Raw genomic sequence first — 19,273 nt, forward strand, 5'->3', positions numbered from 1 at the left:
GAAAGGGGGGTTCTATCTTTTTACCACACACACACACACGCACACAGTCCTTGCCAGGGTTGGGGAGTAACTGATTACATGTAATCTGATTACAAAACAGCTAACTGTAATCTGGCCAGTGTAGGCAGTCATTGTAAATAAGAGTTCTTAACTGACTTGCCTAGTTAAATGAAATACGTTCCGTTATCAGCAAAAATATTGTAATTAAATTACAAATACTTTTGAAATACTCGATTATTACTTCTTGGATTACTTTTAAATTATTTCTCAGTGACTTTCAATTCAGCATTGAAAATGGGCTCTATATTAAGTTTGTTCCACCTGAGCAAGTCTGACCACAAGTCAGAGAGCACTATGATGACACACCAAATGCGTTTGATGGATGCTTTTTGTCTTCTAATGCCTCTTAAAATGAAAGTAATCCAAAAGTAACGGAAATTAATCGGATAACCTTACTGAGTTTGGGTAATCCAAAAGTTATGTTACTGATTACAATTTTGGACAGGTAACTAACTACTAACTGTAACGGATTACACTTACAAAGTAAGCTAGCCAACCCTGGTCCTTGCGTGCCACAACTCCCACACATTCCTGAATTAAAGTGGTCTTCTGGAATGAAACTAAGCAGAGATTAAAAAGCCTCATGGCAGTCACTAACTCAACTTCATTCAGGGCTTAAAGAATTGTGGGTGGAGACGGATGTTACAAAACTTTATCTAAATGCTCTCAAAAGGTGTCTTGCCAAATAGCTGAAAAGGCCAAGTTAGCCGAATCTAGCACAAAATGAAACAAGCTTTCATTACAGTCCTGTTGACAAAACTGTTTTTCTTTAGCATACACTTGATTATTAAAGTCTGTAATATGAAGTAAAAGCTTAATGATTGTAAAACCCACTGCTAAGTATATGCCTACCCTATGTTCCCTACTGTCCTGAACGTGTCAGTTTAAATGGGAACAACCAGCCTGTTGAAAGAAGCAGATGTCTGCAGATATCTGTAGTCTTATGCCATTTCCTTACAGCACATTCCAATAGGCTGATTCTCAAAGTTAAAGGGATAGTTCACCCAAATTACAAAATTACATTAGTTTCCTTACCCTTTAAGCCAGTGGTATTCAAAATCAGGTACGGTGGGGCCACCAAATTTAAATAAAACTATATTTTTGGGGGGCTGGGGAACTAGACATTAACCGTACAGATTATTTTATGGGACAATATACAAAAGTTTTGAAAAAAGATACATTTGCAAAATATAATTTCATTAAGTAAATGTATTTATTGCTTCTCTTAATTTTGATGAATATGTACTGAATTGAAGGTTATTTGTTAATGTGAAAATTAACATTTACAATATTAGATTTGTGGTGGGGTCGACACAATTTCTGGCGAAAAAAATTGTGTCCCCACTGAAAAAGGTTGAATACCACTGTTGGAAGCGGTCTATGGACAAGGTTTGACAGCAATCTATGCTTTGGTTTAGTTTCCCTGGCACTGTTCCTGGTCATAAATCCCATTCATGACATGGTACCGATATTAGCATTTTACGCGCATCATGTTCAAATCATCTATAAGTGATGTCGTTGAGCTTCACAATCAATTTTAGATACTTTCAGCTGATTTGGACATGATGCGTGAAAAATGCTAATATCGGTACCATGACTTGAATGGGGCTTTTGCCACAACTGCTAAAACGTTAGCATTTGGAAACGGTGCCAGGGAAATTATAACAAAGGAACTCCCCCACATCTGGTTGTTTAAGACTTATGTGTAATATAGTCGTTTGGGTGAACTATCTCTTTAAATAATACTCCTTACTGGGCTTGGCAATACACGTCACCAATTTGGAAGAGCACCAATATTTTATGTTTCAGGTGACATGTAGCCTGCCTCAGGGAGGTTGAATATAGAGACACTGTAAATAAAATATACACTGCTCAAAAAAATAAAGGGAACACTAAAATAACACATCCTAGATCTGAATGAATGAAATATTCTTATTAAATACTTTTTTCTTTACGTAGTTGAATGTGCTGACAACAAAATCACACAAAAATGATCAATGGAAATCAAATTTATCAACCCATGGAGGTCTGGATTTGTAGTCACAGTCAAAATTAAAGTGGAAAACCACACTACAGGCTGATCCAACTTTGATGTAATGTCCTTAAAACAAGTCAAAATGAGGCTCAGTAGTGTGTGTGGCCTCCACGTGCCTGTATGACCTCCTTACAACGCCTGGCCATGCTCCTGATGAGGTGGCGGATGGTCTCCTGAGGGATCTCCTTCCAGACCTGGACTAAAGCATCTGCCAACTCCTGGACAGTCTGTGGTGCAACGTGGCGTTGGTGGATGGAGCGAGACAAGATGTCCCAGATGTGCTCAATTGGATTCAGGTCTGGGGAACGGGCGGGCCAGTCCATAGCATCAAGGCCTTCCTCTTGCAGGAACTGCTGACACACTCCAGCCACATGAGGTCTAGCATTGTCTTGCATTAGGAGGAACCCAGGGCCAACTGCACCAGCATATGGTCTCACAAGGGGTCAGAGGATCTCATCTCGGTACCTAATGGCAGTCAGGCTACCTCTGGCGAGCACATGGAGGGCGGTGCGGCTCCCCAAAGAAATGCCACCCCACACCATGACTGACCCACCCCCAAACTGGTCATGCTGGAGGATGTTGCAGGCAGCAGAACGTTCTCCACGGCGTCTCCAGACTCTGTCACGTGCTCAGTGTGAACCTGCTTTCATCTGTGAAGAGCACAGGGCACCAGTGGTGAATTTGCCAATCTTGGTGTCCTCTGGCAAACGCCAAACGTCCTGCACGGTGTTGGGCTGTAAGCACAACCCCCACCTGTGGACGTCGGGCCCTCATACCACCCTCATGGAGTCTGTTTCTGACCGTTTGAGCAGACACATGCACATTTGTGGCCTGCTGGAGGTCATTTTGCAGGGCTCTGGCAGTGCTCCTCCTGCTCCTCCTTACACAAAGGCGGAGGTAGCGGTTCTGCTGCTGGGTTGTTGCCCTCCTACGGCCTCCTCCACGTCTCCTGATGTACTGGCCTGTCTCCTGGTAGCGCCTCCATGCTCTGGACACTACACTGACAGACACAGCAAACCTTCTTGCCACATCTCGCATTGATGTGCCATCCTGGATGAGCTGCACTACCTGAGACACTTGTGTGGGTTGTAGACTCCGTCTCATGCTACCACTAGAGTGAAAGCACCGCCAGCATTCAAAAGTGACCAAAACATCAGCCAGGAAGCATAGGAACTGAGAAGTGGTCTGTGGTCACCACCTGCAGAACCACTCCTTTATTGGGGGTGTCTTGCTAATTGCCTATAATTTCCACCTGTTGTCTATTCCATTTGCACAACAGCATGTGGAATTTATTGTCAAATCAGTGTTGCTTCCTAAGTGGACAGTTTGAATTCACAGAAGTGTGATTGACTTGGAGTTACATTGTGTTGTTTAAGTGTTCCCTTTATTTTTTTGAGCAGTGTATAAATCAACTATCATTATACAAATGTATAATGTAGCTCTTTACTCATGTTATGCAAATATGTACATTTCATGTACATATAATGTTGTGTTCAACCATAGGTCTGTCTCACCTGGTGGGATCTGCTCTCCTGCGGGCATACATGCACGGCTTCTTCATGGACATCAGACTGTACCACAAGGTAGGTTGTGTAGGTGTGTGTCTATGTTGATTGTTGATGTTACAGAGTTATGTGTTTTAAATACATTTTGTGTGATTTGTCCAGGTGAAGACCATGGCCAATCCGTTTGCCTATGAAGAGTACCGCAAGGACAAGATTCGCCAGAAGATAGAAGAGTCCAGGGCCCAGAGAGTACAAATCAAGGTGGGATGTCGTACTCTGTCTGACTGTTAAAAACATACATTCAGACAGACTGGATATGGTGACAAATGATGTTTTCTAAGAAGTATATACAGTTGAAGTCGGATGTTTACATACACTTAGGTTGGAGTCATTAAAACTCATTTTTCAACCACTCCACAAATGTCTTGTTAACAAACTATAGTTTTGCCAAGTCGGTTAGGACATCTACTTTGTGCATGACACAAGTAATTTTTCCAACAATTGTTTACAAACAGATTATTTCACTTATAATTCACAATTCCAGTGGGACAGAAGTTTACATACACTAACACGGAACCCAAACTGGCTGCGCGCATGTGCCATCGTGCATAAATGTATTTTGTCCCCGCACACCAATAGTACGCAAGTATAAACACCATGGGACCACGCAGCCATCATACTGCTCAGGAAGGAGACGCGTTCTGTCTCCTAGAGATGAACGTACTTTGGTGCGAAAAGTGCAAATCAATCCCAGAACAGCAGCAAAGGACATTGTGAAGATGCTGGAGGAAACTGGTACAAAAGTACCTATATCCACAGTAAAACGAGTCCTATATCGACATAACCTGAAAGGCCACTCAGCAAAGAAGAAGCCACTGCTCCAAAACCACCATAAAAAAGCCAGACTACGGTTTGCAACTGCACATGGGGACAAAGATCGTACTTTTTGGAGAAATGTCCTCTGATTAGATGAAACTGAAAATAGAACTGTTTGGCCATAATGCTCATCATTATGTTCGGAGGAAAAAGAAGAACACCATCCCAACCGTGAAGCACTGGGGTGGCGGCAGCATCTTGTGGGGGTGCTTTGCTGTAGGAGGAGGGACTGGTGCACTTCACAAAATAGATGGCATCATGAGGAAAGAAAATTATGTGGATATATTGAAGCAACATCTCAAGACATCAAAGCTTGGTCGCAAATGGGTCTTCCAAATGGACAATGACCCCAAGCATACTTCCAAAGTTGTGGCAAAATGGCTTAAGGACAACAAAGTCAAGGTACTGGAGTGGCCATCACAAAGCCCTGACCTCAATCCTATAGAACATTTGTGGGCAGAACTGAAAAAGCGTGTGTGAGCAAGGAGACCTACAAACCTGACTCTGTTACACCAGCTCTGTCAGGAGGAATGGGAGAAAATTCACCCAACTTATTGTGGGAAGCTTGTGGAAGGCTACACGAAATGTTTGACCCTAGTTAAACAATTTTAAAGGCAATGCTACCAAATACTAATTGAGTGTATGTAAACTTCTGACCCACTGGGAATGTGATGAAAGAAATAAAAGTTGATATAATTAATTCTCTTTACTATTATTCTGACATTTCACATTCTTAAAATAGTGGTGATCCTAACTGACCCAAGACAGGAAATGTATACTTGGATTAAATGTTAGGATTTGTGAAAAACTGAGTTTAAATGTATTTGGCTAAGGTGTATGTAAACTTAAACTGTATAGCTAATATATTGTTTGTTGTATGAATGTTCTATGTTGCTGAGACAGAAGCTGCCCAAGGTGAACAAGGAGCTGGCTCTCAAACTGATGGAGGAGGGAGACGACGAAGCAGAACTGTCTGCCAGGAAGAAGAAGGGCAAGGTAGGAGCACATGTACCTGCACACATAGTTCACATACTACTGGTCTGGTCTACAATTGATGAAGACTTCCGAGCTGTAGGCTGGGTTTATATAGTTTTGGTTCTAAGGTAATCTAGAGGAAACTGGTATGTATATCTGAAATATACTCATCTAGCGAATGTCAGCTGCCTAAGCTGTCAAGCAAATCCTTTCTCTCACTCTCTCTGCCCCTCTGCCAGGCTCTACCCAGCATCCTTAGTGACGAGCGTTTCCAGGTGATGTTTGAGAATCCAGACTACCAGGTGGAGGAGCAGAGTGAGGAGTTCCGCCTGCTCAACCCCATTGTGTCCAAAGTGGGCCAGAAGAGGAGGAAGAAGCTGCGGCTGCTAGCCAAGCAGGCCACAGACGCCGAAAATGTAACGATGCTAGATAGCTAGCGTACTACCCCTACTGAAGTTTGACACCCACTATGAAATATGACTTTCAGTATGAACAACCTTTCTACCCTTTCTAATTCTACAATGCCACCCCCCACCTCTTCTTCCTCTGCAGGCGGAGGCAGACCAGGAAGAGGAGGAACCAGAGGGGCGTGGCAGCTCAGACGAGAGTTCTGATGATGATAAAAGCTGGGTGGACGAGGTCAGGGAGCAGCGGCGCCTCATATATGAGGAGGGGAGGGACCGCAGGCGGCAGGAGAGGAAACAGCAGGACCGCAACACCACCCTGCTGGACCAGGACTCCACCCAGAACCATGCCCAGGGCAGGAAACAGGGTCAGCAGCCCCGCTTCTTCCAGATCAAGGCTGGTGAGGAGTTCCGCAGCTTCGGGGATGTGGCGCGCAAGCAGAAATTGCAGAAGTGAGTACAGTTGTTTTTTTTTTTCCCAAGTGAGCTTCTGGTGATGTTCTCTAGTTTCTACGAACAACCTCTGAACCATAATATTTTGAAAAGATGCCACAGAATACTACAGCGATTGCATCAAATGCTATGGATTCTCCCATTGTTACTGTCATTCAACAGAAATAAATCACCCCTCACATGGACATGGCACAGAGTATATAATAGGGCTGCACGATATTGGAAACAAATATGGTTTTTAACAAATATTGAGATTTATGATTTGACGTGGGATATAAACTCAGCAAAAAAAGAAACATCCCTTTTTCAGGACCCTGTCTTTCAAAGATAAGTTGTAAAAAATAAAATAACTTCACAGGTCTTCATTGTAAAGGGTTTAAACACTGTTTCCCATGCTTGTTCAATGAACCATAAACAATTAATGAACATGCACCTGTGGAACGGTCGTTAAGACACTAACAGCTTACAGACGGTAGGCAATTAAGGTCATAGTTATGTAAACTTAGGACACTAAAGAGGCCTTTCTACTGACTCTGAAAAACACCAAAAGAAAGATGCCCAGGGTCCCTGCTCATCTGTGTGAATGTGCCTTAGGCATGCTGCAAGGAGGCATGAGGACTGCAGATGAGGCCAGGGCAATCAATTGAAATGTCCGTACTGTGAGACACCTAAGACAGCACCACAGGGAGACAGGACGGACAGCTGATCATCCTCGCAGTGGCAGACTACGTGTAACACCTGCACAGGATCGGTACATCCAAACATCACACCCGCGGGACAGGTACAGGATTGCAACAACAACTGCCCGAGTTATACCAGGAATGCACAATCCCTCCATCAGTGTTCAGACTGTCCGCAATAGGCTGAGAGAGGCTGGACTGAGGGCTTGTAGGCCTGTTGTAAGGCAGGTCCTCACCAGACATCACCGGAAACAACGTCGCCTATGGGCACAAACCCACTGTCGCTGGACCAGACAGGACTGGCAAAAAGTGCTCTTCACTGACGAGTCGCGGTCGTGGTTGGATTTGCATTTATCGTCGAAGGAATGAGCGTTACACCGAGGCCGGTACTCTGGAGCGGGATCGATTTGGAGGTGGAGGGTCCGTCATGGTCTGTGGTGGTGTGTCACAGCATCATCGGACTGAGCTTGTTGTCATTGCAGGCAATCTCAACGCTGTGCGTTACAGTGAAGACATCTCATGTGGTACCCTTTCTGCAGGCTCATCCTGACATGACCCTCCAGCATGACAATGCCACCAGCCATACTGCTTGTTCTGTGTGTGATTTCCTGCAAGACAGGAATGTCAGTTCTGCCATGGCCAGCGAAGAACCCGGATCTCAATCCCATTGAGCACATCTGGGACCTGTTGGACGGGGGGAGGCCTAGGGCCATTCCCCTCAGAAATGTCCTGGAACTTGCAGGTGCCTTGGTGGAAGACTGGGGTAATATCAGTGGCATTGTATTGTGTGACACAACTGTACATTTTAAAGTGGCCTTTTTATTGTCCCCAGCACAAGATGCATCTGTCTAATGATCATGCTGTTTAATCACCTTCTTATGCCACACCTGTCTTGTTTCATGAGAAATGCTCACTGACAGGGATGTAAACAAATTTGTGCACAACATTTAAGAGAAATAAGCTTTTTGTGCATGTAGAACATTTTTGCCATTTTTTAAAATTTCAGCTCATGAAACATGGGACCAAAACTTAGTTGTATAATTTTGTTCAGTGTACATATGACCTCAATTACCTAAACTAACCCGTACCCCCTGTGTATATAGCGTCGTTGTTGTTATATTGTTACTTTTTTTAAATATTTTTTTTACATTAGTTAGAAAATATTATCTTCCTCTGCATTGTTGGTTAAGGGCTTGTAAGTAAGCATTTCACGGTAAGGTCTACTACACCTGTTGTATTTGGTACATGTGACTGACAAATAATATTTGATTTGATCTAACAGCGAGGAGGAGGAACTATGAAAACGGATGTTACACGCGGCTGAGATGTTTCAAAATATTGCATCTACATGGATCTCTTGCGATCTGGATATTGCACATGCCTCTATTGCGATTTTGATGTGAATTTGATTCATTGTGTAGCCCTAGTTTATAAGTATTTATTTTGCCAGTACAACGATTAGCAGGGAAACGTGTGGGCCTGTGTGACTGTGTCTAAGGTGCCTGATTGTACTGAGCTCTCTACAGCAGACAGAAATGTGTGGCCTGGCCTGAGAGTCTGTCACATCCATCACTGTCTTGACAGGTGGACACATGCAGCACGTAGCAAGAAAAATGAGGACACGGGTCAAATATAGGAAGGCTCCAAATACAGGAAGGGTGTCCCAAGGTTTTCTTCACATTATGTAACACACCCTCTACTTGTGCTTCAAACTCAATTAAAAGCAATTATTTAAGTTTTTGTAGTGCACCCTACTCCCAACACTTAAAACAGACAATGAATTCACTGCAGCATTTTAAAAAAATGGTGGTCTCAAAGTGCCTTTTTTAAATTAGAATTTGTTAGTGTTTTTATTTGAAAAGTAACTCCATTGCTTTTACTCTGAGTACTTTTTAAATGAGCGAAAAATGTAATTAAAGTAACATTTAAAGTACTTTTACTTGAGTAGGATATTTAAGTACTCTTTTCTCCCCTTTTATAGGTACTGCATTTCATCACTATTGTAGTGTGTGTAAGCTGGTGATAGACCTGCCCATGTGTCCCGTATTGACATGTTATGTGTCTACTAGAGCATCACTGGAGGAGCGTCTGAAGCTGGAGGAACGTTCTGGAACAGTAAACGTGGCTGACACAGCTGTTGGCAGCAAACAGCTCACCTTCACCCTCAAGAAGGTAAGTCATGATGACACCATTACATAATAAGCCACTGAAAGGGACAACAAATGTCTTTTCAAACTACGGATCTGGATTTCTGCTGATCCTCGAATTCAGTAACAAACAGTTTGTTGTTTTGCGTATCAGTTCGTAGACCGTGTGCCATAGAATCAGTACATCAAATCTCTTCCCAACTATTTTGCAATCTATATGGCACAGCGAACCATTTTTTTGTTCCTTAACCTTTCTGATCTCCCCATCCCGGATCCGGGATCGTGAATACAGACTCAAGCTCATTACCATAACGCAACGTTAACTATTCATGAAAATCGCAAATGAAATGAAATAAATATGCTAGCTCTCAAGCTTAGCCTTTTGTTAACAACACTGTCATCTCAGATTTTCAAAATATGCTTCTCAACCATTGCAAAACAAGCATTTGTGTAACAGTATTGATGGCTAACGTAGCATTTAGCATTAGCATTCAGCTGGCAACATTTACACAAAAAAACAGAAAAGCATTCAAATAAAATCATTTACCTTTGAAGAACTTCAGATGTTTTCAATGAGGAGACTCTCAGATAGCAAATGTTCAGTTTTTCCTGAAAGATTATTTGTTTAGGACAAATCGCTCCGTTTTCTGCGTCACGTTTAGCTATGAAAAAACCACTGTATCCAGGATTGTGTAAATCTATCAGCAAGCTCATTAGCATAACACAACGTTAACTATTTATGAAAATCGCAAATGAAATAAATATGCCATCTCTCAAGCTTAGCCTTTTGTAAACAACACTGTCATCTCAGATTTTCAAAATATGCTTCTCAACCATAGGAAAACAATCATTTGTGTAAAAGTAGCTAGCTAGCGTTAGCATTTCGCGTTAGCATTTAGCGTTAGCATCCAGCACGCAACATTAACAAAAACATAAAAGCCTTCAAATAAAATAATTTACCTTTGAAGAACTTCTGATGTTTTCAATGAGGATACTCTGTTAGATAGCAGATGCTCAGTTTTTCCAAAAAGATTCCTTGTGTATTAGAAATAGCTCCGTTTTATACATCACATTTGGCTACCAAAAAAAATCTGAAAATTCAGTCCTCAAAACACGAACTTTTTTCCAAATTAACTCCATAATATCGACTGAAAACATGGCAAACGTTGTTTAGAATCAATCATCAAGGTGTTTTTCACATATCTCTTCATTGATACATCGTTCTTGGACACATGCTTTCTCCCCTGAATCAAATGGTAAAGTAGAAGCAGCTGGCAATTGCGCACCGAATTCGACGCAGGACACCAGGCGGACACTTGGAAAATGTAGTCTCTTATGGTCAATCTTCCAATGATATGCCTACAAATACGTCACAATGCTGCTAAGACCTTGGGCGAACGACAGAAAGTGTAGGCTCATTCGTTGCGCAATCACAGCCATATAAGGAGAGAATGGAAAACAGAGCTTCAGAAATTCTGCTAATTCCTGGGTGATGCATCATCTTGGTTTCGCCTGTAGAATGAGTTCTGGGGCACTTACAGACAAAATCTTTGCAGATTCTGAAACTTCAGAGTGTTTTCTTTCCAAAACTATGAACTATGAATATGCATAGTCGAGCATCTTTTCGTGACAAAATATCGCGCTTAAAACGGGAACGTTTTTTATCCAAAAATGAAATAGCGCCCCTAGAGCTCTAACAGGTTAAATGAAACACAATTTTCTTTAACCAATTCTGGTCTTTAATGCAGGGCTGACGAACAAATTCCTTTTTTTTCTATTTTTTTCCCCCTTTCCACTTGCCTCTTCCATTTATAATTTTGTTTTTCTCCTCAATTTCGTGATATCCAATTGGTAGTTAGTCTTGTCCTATCGCTGCAACTCCCTTACAAGCTAAGTTTGGCCAAGGGTCCCTCCCATGCAGAGAGACTGTCTGCTGGGTAAATCCCCTGTACTACAGCATGAGCTGGGGGTCAATGTTGATTACAGGTCTGTTAAGAGAAAGCTATAATTGTTTTGCAGAAGATCGCTTAAAGATGCACTATGCAGAAATCGCTCCGCCATTTCTTGGTTGCTAAAGTTGTAATAGTTCGCCTAATTTCAGTTTGTTACAAAACAAGCAAGTACAATGTAGACAATCATTTTACCATCTACAGGTCAGCCAACTTTTGAAGATATCTTGGAGTTAGATTTTCCCCTGGCACAATCTCTAGACAGGGGATTGGGGGTCCTACCCAGGAAGATTTTACTGTTTTAAAGCTAATTTCCTGCAATTCTGCGTATTTTGACATGGCTTAAGGCCTATGACCAGGGTGGAAAATTAGGTGTATTCAGGATGCATTGAACATTAAATGAACACTCAAAATTTGACGAATTTGTTACTTTGAGATTTTGGGGGGATGTAATGTAAAGTATGCTAATATTAGCTGTAATGTTTTTTTAGGTGGTTTGACACTTTATTCAGTAATGAAAATGAGATAGGGAGACAGGCAAATACTAGAAACAGTGGGAAGGTTGGAAACCGGGATTGACCCCTGTTCTCGGGTGTAAAGTTGTATACGACACCTACCGGGGATTGTTACCACTATTAATGGTTGATGGCAGTGGATAACCAAATTATAGATTGCAGTCTGTTTGTCCATAGACTGCTTTCAAGGTAAGGACACAAACATTTTATGTTTTGTAATTTGGGTGAGCTATCTCTTTAAAATAGGACTGGAAGAAAATCCTGCTTGCTCTCCAGGTGGGTCGGCCATCCCCGATCTATGTTTCACAAGTGCTGGGTGTTTGAAAATGTTATTGTTATAACAATACATTTCTTAAAATCGCCGAACCTTAAAGAAAAATGTAATGAATATCAATATTCAGGTGGTTTATGCCTACTAGTTGAATGTTCTTGCCATCATCTTACTCTCCATAGACAAAATATGTGTTTATGAGTTGAGTCCCCCTACCATCTCTGCCTAGCATGTGCACAATACTAAAATGTCATTTAATAAGCATTTAATATCCAATGCTTATTTGTATGACTTATTCAAAACTGTCTGTAAATAGCTGCAAAAAACTACATAGCCTCATATAATTCATTTTCAAACACAGAAGTAGGCATATCAGATTTAAAATGTGTTTACAGTGGCAGAATTGTGAAAAAGTAGAATAATAAAATAAGTGTGGGCAATAACAGCAGTGTTCTTGATGAAGCACAGTAATTACCCTATATTTTAGCCCATCGTTAAGAATGACAATTGTTTTACTGATCAGACTAAATGAAGTAAATAGCTAATAAAATCTACTGAAGACAAGATTACATAAATCTACCCCTACACTCTACCCAAATTATTTGTATATATAGAATTAAAAGTTTTTTCCTTTTGGGTTCAAAATCTGTTTGACAAAATTACTTTAAAAGTTCCAAATCAGGTCACCCTACCAAACTTCCCTGCTAAAACATACTGTAGGTCTGTGTGCTGCCTTGTCATTGTCACGGCCTAAATTCCAATCACCAAACAAGGGGACTAATGCAAGTGTGGATTAAATTGACTTTAGTACATGCTGTCAAGGCTGCATTCTGAAATGGGGACGGGAGTAACAGCAAACAAAAGTGTGCTACCGTGCTTCTCTTTTTACAGTTTTATAAACTCAGGGGAGACTGTTCTTTCTCTCCATTCACCTCCGCTCTAATCTTGAGGGGCGTTTCTTTATACCATGCATCCAAACAATGATATAGATTTCACTCGTGATGTTAAATTTCAGGCGCAGATGCTCCGATTTCAAAACGATTTGGAGCACAGTTGAAAAATGAAAGAAGTACTTTTCAATGCGTGAGATGTGAGAGCGTGAGAAGTGGGTCAACTGAGTGTCTCACGGCCAATGCGTTAGAGTTGGCAGCTCTGTATCTAAACCGCTGTGAAATATATTTTCCATAACCAGAAATATTGCATTTTAAGCTGTTTGAAAGTGTATAAACCTGAAAGTAAAAGATGCAAAAACAAAACTTAAGATCAGGAAGCATAGAAATAGGGCACATAGAACAGATCTACCGCTTCTTAGACTTGCTTTCAATAAGAATGACAGATCTATAACACACATTTATATGTGAATTGGGTCAGGTTGCCCAAACAGTTATATATTGCAGCTTAAATCATACTATAATTAAAAGTATATCTTTCTCCTTTCGCTCTCTGCCTCTCCTTTCTCAATTATCTCCTTCAGTCGGAGCAGCAACAGCGGCAGCAGCAGGCGGAGCGTGATCACCACGAGGAGAGGAAGAAGCTGAGGAGGTCCGCTGGACACCTGTCGAGTGAGAGAGGCAGGGGTAGAGGTAGAGGTGGATTTAGAGGGAGGGGCGGGAGTAGAGGCGGATTTAGAGGCAGAGGAGGGAGTAGAGGCAGGGGGCACTACTGAGGTAGAGGCAGTGGTAACTGAACTACTCTCAGGGAAAATACTGAGATTAAGTAGTCCAAAGTCAAAAGAGTAACGTCTTTTCTTACAGCCATTTCCCAACCTAATTTATAATAGAATGAAACTTTGTTACCGTCTGAGAATCAAGAGGTTGTGATACAAAAGTGACCTGACCGATTGTGACCTGCCCTATAACTCCGTTATGTTGGTGGAGCTGCTATGAAAGGATACAATTTGTAATATCTGTTGGGTGCAAAATGGTGTGATTGTGTGGTGTATGCAGTTTGATCTGTGTGCATTTGTATGTCTGTGAAAGGCTCCTGACCTTCACCGTGTTTTTTTTTTCACTTCACAATCTTCATTGTTCTCTAGTGCAGACAAAACCATATCTGTATTATGCACTGTGCCTAGCCCATAAACCCTTTCTACTAAACGTATCTTCCTGGTCTGTGTTATGTTCTGATAGTAGCCTCATGGTCGATGGAAGCAGCTATCCAAAAATACGTCCAACAATTGGACACACTGAGTCACTGACTCATTCCATTCTCCGAAGAGATGCATGCATCTTTAAATGAATTACAGGTGAAGCCTCAGTTGTATGGGTAAAGGATTTGTTTTAATCAACTGACATAAGGATTAGCACCCAATAATGAATGTCTGTCCACTTGCATGACTAACAACTTTTACTTCCTTGTATAACAACACTTTCTGTGGAAATCAAACAGCCACCATTTCACTTCAGTCCAGACAAATGGGAAGAGAAAACAGAAAAGAAAAGTCCTGGGAACATGGATCCCCAATTCTTGGAAGCACCTTTCTCCGTTTGGCCACCCATCGCCCTTTCACACATGGCTGGGCCCTCTTGTCTCCTTTGATCCTGCCCCTTTTGAAATGTCAGGAGGTGTTGTCCAATTCCCCCCGACCCACTCCTTTAAAACACTGTTGCCTGGGACCTCAAACTAGTTTTGCCCCGCATTCGGTCTTCAACGAGGTCCGCCATCAAAATTAGCAGACAATTGTCCTCTATCCATCATTTTTGGAATTGCCAATGCTCTCTGACTGTCTAGCTTTCATTTGGGTGATTTATTAGCAATCTGACCACAGTAAATAAACTGTATGAATGTAGGTCCGTTATCATTTCTCCACAGTTTTGATTTGTTTTTAGTAATTAAAAGTATATTGAGTTCATTCCCAGCTTTAGCCATTGTCTGCCTGCCTCCCTTGCTCTTCCTTCCCGCCTGTTTGGTGCTTACCCTTGTAACCTGGCTAGTCGCACTTACAATTGTTATGCTCATTTGTCTTTGCCCAGATCATTGCGAGTGGAGTATGACATACAAATGTAATCCAAAGATTATAGGATGTCTGAAGAAAGTTGAAGCTGTTCATTCTACTTTCCATTGTTGGTTGCTGCAGAGTGGGATGAATAACAACAGGTGAAACAAAGAAAGGATAACTGTTAATTTACTCAAATGTCCAAGTTATGCAAGCATATCTCAAGATTCAATGGTATGATTCAAAAGGAAGGCCTTACACCATACAACAAGTTGTGTACAAGTTGTGTATAGTATAGTAAAGCGAAATAGAGGGCAGTCGGAGACTATACGGCAGGGCTCTCCAACCTTGCTCCTGGAGAGCTACTGTCCTGTAGGTTTTCGCCCCAACCCTAATCTAGCACACCCGATTGTAATAATTAGCAGGTTGAGAAGCTGAATCGGGTTGGAGCGAAAACCTACAGGAAGATGGCTCTCCAGGAACAGGGTTAGAGAGACCTGCTATACGGAAATAGTGAGGGATTATGAGTGTCTGAGGGGTTGAGGCTTGTGGTCTTCATACAGTAATGACACACATTTAAGTTAGTCAGGAACGGGAGACTCTTTCTTCATGGCACAGTTGTGTGGTGGGCAGTGGTGCATGGGGAGTTGGCAGATGATTTATGTATGTTAAGCATTACTGTGTACTTTCAGGGGTCACATAGCTGATAGCCACAGCCTACTTTTTCCTCATTGTGTTTGGGAAGAAAAGAGGAAAAGAAAGTGAGCGTGAGAGAGTGACTGCGTGTCACCACCAATGATACTTACGTAAGAGGCTCATTCAAGCCATCAACTGGGATGCTACAAAGTGAACTTTGGTTGTGTTTGTCATTTGCTAACTTATCCTCAAGACAGCAAACCTACCGACTGATGTGGGAATGGTTAGTCTGTCAAGTCTGGACAGCTGGTGACGCTTGTAGATTTTTTCACAAGGTCTTCTTTTTTGCTCGACAAAACCATCACCATGGATACGCCAGATCTAGGCCACAAGAAGTGGGTCAGGGTAAGTTGGCACTTCCTGTAGCACATCACTCTTTTTCCAAGAAATTACAAAGAAAGGAAAACGTCAGAGTAACCAATAGAATGCATTTCAGTTTAGGCTGTCTACAATCAGCTCTGATCATTGCATTGAATTCCCCATGCTCCAATGAATTGAGATGTGTACTAGCTCAAATGCTTTATTATGTAAACTAAGATGACAGTAGCTCCTTGAATAAACCTTTTAAAAGAGCTTCCAAAAATGTGTGAAAGATTGTTTCACCACAATTCCATCATTAGTTTATTGATTGAGTACCCAAATCATGGTATATATTCATCTTGAACTACCACCACAATGACTCATTCACAGCACAAGACAAGCAGTAACTTACTCAGACCAATCATTAAGAGCTCTCCATTTTGCATTGAGGCAACCAAAATGGGAATTTGGGTTGTCTCAAAGGCCAGGTTTGACCCAGTGTGCACTGCTTCTGCAGGCCACAGCAGCCCAGACAAAAGAAGCCGAGTTGGGGCTGCTTTCATAGTAATCCCCTCCACTGTGTGATTGAATGGGCCACCCTGAGAAGCAATCACACACACAAGTCACCATCTGAGCTCTGACGTGGGGTTAGGGAGGGGGCCATGGTCCATGGCCTTAAATGGGGTAGAGTGAAGAGCAGGGATCAGGGGAGAGAATGTGAATTCTAGGAAAAATAACATTTTACTTCGGACTGCTTTTTGAACCTGGGTAGTTTTTTCATCATCACTTGACCAATCTTTGTCAGTGCTTTTAAAGACCGGTCCTCTGGGGCATATGAAGATTTTAATTGGTTTAATGAGCAATCCAGTGTTCAAATGACAGCAACACCGGAGCACCCCTTTCTTGGCTTGCAGTAAAACTTAGCCTGTGGCCTAGTAACATTAGCAGTGACATTGTGTGGGAACGTTGTGACTCCAAATAATTAACCGTGTAGCCTACTTATGCTAATAAAGTACATGTGTGTACAAATCCCAATGGGGTCCGATTCTGACTCAGGAATGTATGCCTTTCCTATGCACGTCTTTCCTACACACTTCTCCTCAGTATTTGGTATTGAGACTTACTTAATCAGTCTCATAACGCGCTCTGCAGGTGTGGCTACCTTACTAGCTCTGAATACATTTCATTCAACGATTGAAAACCCTCCCACTTGCTGGCCAACAGGTTTTCTTGTGGAGTTTTCATTCATTTAAATGTACTGAAAACCTTATCTTAAGCCATCCTTTTAAATATGGTGTACCTTTTTAGTTCGTTTTTTTTGCGACAGGCTAGAATAGATAAAGAAAACAGGTGAAGAATATTAGGGATCAATGAAAGAAAGCCATCTAAATATATGCATATTGTCTCCATTTCAGCACCAATTGGTAGATGTAAAAATACTCTGATCTTGTAGATTATTTAGGTTTAGGAAAGTATTTATTAATCTTAACAACAGGTTTAGAGAGCCTGTAGACACGAAAGAAAGAACTGTGGTTTGATTCATTCTGAAAATTGCCACATTCAGTTCTTCAACTCATGGTAATGTTGGAAGATTAGTGTACATAGAAGTATAATAGGGAGAATATAGTGTACAATAGTAGGCTATATCCGCGTCTATTGCCTGCACTAACCATGGAACTGTGTGATGACACAGCCAAGTACTGTGCCGTGCGTCGGGTTCAAACTGTTACGGCTTGGTCTACACTCCATAACGATTTAATTAGCCTACGTGTCTTTTTAAAATGATCAACTGTTGCCACACGGCCATGACCGCATTTACAGAGGAAGCAAATGATGGTAAGCGAAACACATGGAATGACAATGTAGGCTATACCAACTGAAGGGAACTAACAGTAAATTGGCAGCAACATATCTGTAGACACCTCCGCCACACCTTCATTTATTCGATCTCCACCCAAAACGCACGCTATACTCATGCTTAAATTCAAGATCGGAATATGCGTAGAGAAAAGTGCATAAAAAGGAAACTACGTTCCATTTACGCAAGCTTAACTTGGGTCGGAATCAGGCTGGCACCATGTGAATGCCTTCCAAGACTTTAAAAAACACTTGATCAATCAAGAGAGGAGAAGCTTTCAAATGCTTTTATGGACGAAAACATTTTCCCTTTCTTAATCTCTCACCTTCTCTCTCCGATCCCTCTTTTGTCTCATCTCCTCTTCCAGAACGATGGATGGAGCGGAATGTTTTGATGCGGATAATTTTCCCCTACTTTCCCACATGGCGTGTGGATGGAGAGAATGATCTCACTGCTGTCTTGGCATCTCTCATACCTCAGCTACTGCCTTCCTCCCTCCAGCACAGCTAGAGGACCCAGACAGCTCAACCTTTATGAACCGTTAACAAGTGATAAAATATATCCCATGAAAAAAAACGCCATTGCTTTAAGGCAAAGCTAACGCTGGATGACCCAGACTTGAAAGGCCCAGTGAGAGATGCCTCAAAGATGAAAGCATTGTGACTGTCAACCAGGGCAGGGATAAATGATGAGTTGGCAGAAAAGGCCAACTCATCATCAACTCAGACTGAGTGGCATGGACTGCTAAAGGTTAAATATATCCAGTCAAGTGTCACAAAATCCAACCTGATTGTTTCACTGTGACCTGGTTTTGTGATTCATCCTTTTTTAAACCAAGGTTTATTCTGAAAGCAAATTCAAACTTGGTTTAAACAAGGATGAACAACAAAAGAAGTTAAATTTGATTTCAGCTCCCTTCCACTCTTTTAAACAGTAAGATTTAAGCCAGAGGGTATTTCTCACGGTGCATTTCATATATGCATATGTACATTGCAGATGCTATTAAGGTTTGTGTTCTGCCGAAGACTGGCAAGTCAGTGGTGCAGCTCTGTACATTTGAGTATGCATGCAGCATGCTGTTGTTCATCATTGAGCAAATGTGCATTAGCGCACTTTCCAAATGAATGTATTGCAATGAAACTGACAGGTAGTGTGGCTTGAACACTCAACCTTCTGGCCCGAAGCCCAGCGGACCATCGACTGTGCCACAAAAGCATGCTGAAGTGGCAGAGTCGATATCCACGCTTAAAAACACAGGGCCACTACAGTACAGTGCAATCGGAAAGTATTCAGACACCTTAAATGTATCCACATTTTGTTACGTTACTGCCTTATTATAAAATTAATTAAATTGCTTTTTTTCACTCGTCAATCTACTACACACAATACCCCATAAAAAAATATGACATTTACAGACCCTTCACTCTGTACTTTGAAGCACCTTTGGCAACGATTACAGCCTTGTCTTCTTGAGTATGGCGCTACAAGCTTGGCACACCTGTATTTGGGGAGTTTCTCCCATTCTCTGCAGATCCTCTCAAGTTCTGTCAGGTTGGATGGCGAGTGTTGCTGCACAGCTATTTTCCGGTCTCTCGAGATGTTTGATCAGGTTCA

At 41.8% G+C, this 19,273-nt stretch overlaps 1 protein-coding gene and 1 long non-coding RNA gene across 2 annotated transcripts in view; one reads left to right on the plus strand and one right to left on the minus strand.

Annotated features, from left to right (window-relative positions):
- The window catches only part of LOC110497780 (nucleolar protein 10), a 34,175-nt gene extending 20,208 nt beyond the window's left edge, over positions 1 to 13,967 (plus strand). The window contains exons 15-21 of the mRNA XM_021574141.2: positions 3,599 to 3,678; positions 3,763 to 3,861; positions 5,380 to 5,472; positions 5,691 to 5,867; positions 6,004 to 6,308; positions 9,058 to 9,160; positions 13,345 to 13,967. Coding sequence (XP_021429816.1) covers positions 3,599 to 3,678; positions 3,763 to 3,861; positions 5,380 to 5,472; positions 5,691 to 5,867; positions 6,004 to 6,308; positions 9,058 to 9,160; positions 13,345 to 13,536 — 1,049 coding nt within the window. The 3' untranslated portion in view covers positions 13,537 to 13,967. The remainder of the gene's footprint in view (positions 1 to 3,598; positions 3,679 to 3,762; positions 3,862 to 5,379; positions 5,473 to 5,690; positions 5,868 to 6,003; positions 6,309 to 9,057; positions 9,161 to 13,344) is intronic.
- A 160-nt stretch (positions 13,968 to 14,127) lies between these two features.
- Positions 14,128 to 18,568, minus strand: LOC110497781. Its single transcript, XR_002469702.2, has 3 exons — positions 17,985 to 18,568; positions 15,708 to 15,822; positions 14,128 to 14,940 (listed from the first exon to the last, which is right to left on the minus strand). It is a non-coding gene; the product is annotated as an uncharacterized LOC110497781 (long non-coding RNA).
- Positions 18,569 to 19,273: the final 705 nt, after the last annotated feature.

This window comes from Oncorhynchus mykiss, chromosome 19 (assembly GCF_013265735.2).
Source record: "Oncorhynchus mykiss isolate Arlee chromosome 19, USDA_OmykA_1.1, whole genome shotgun sequence".
Taxonomy (NCBI): domain Eukaryota; kingdom Metazoa; phylum Chordata; class Actinopteri; order Salmoniformes; family Salmonidae; genus Oncorhynchus; species Oncorhynchus mykiss.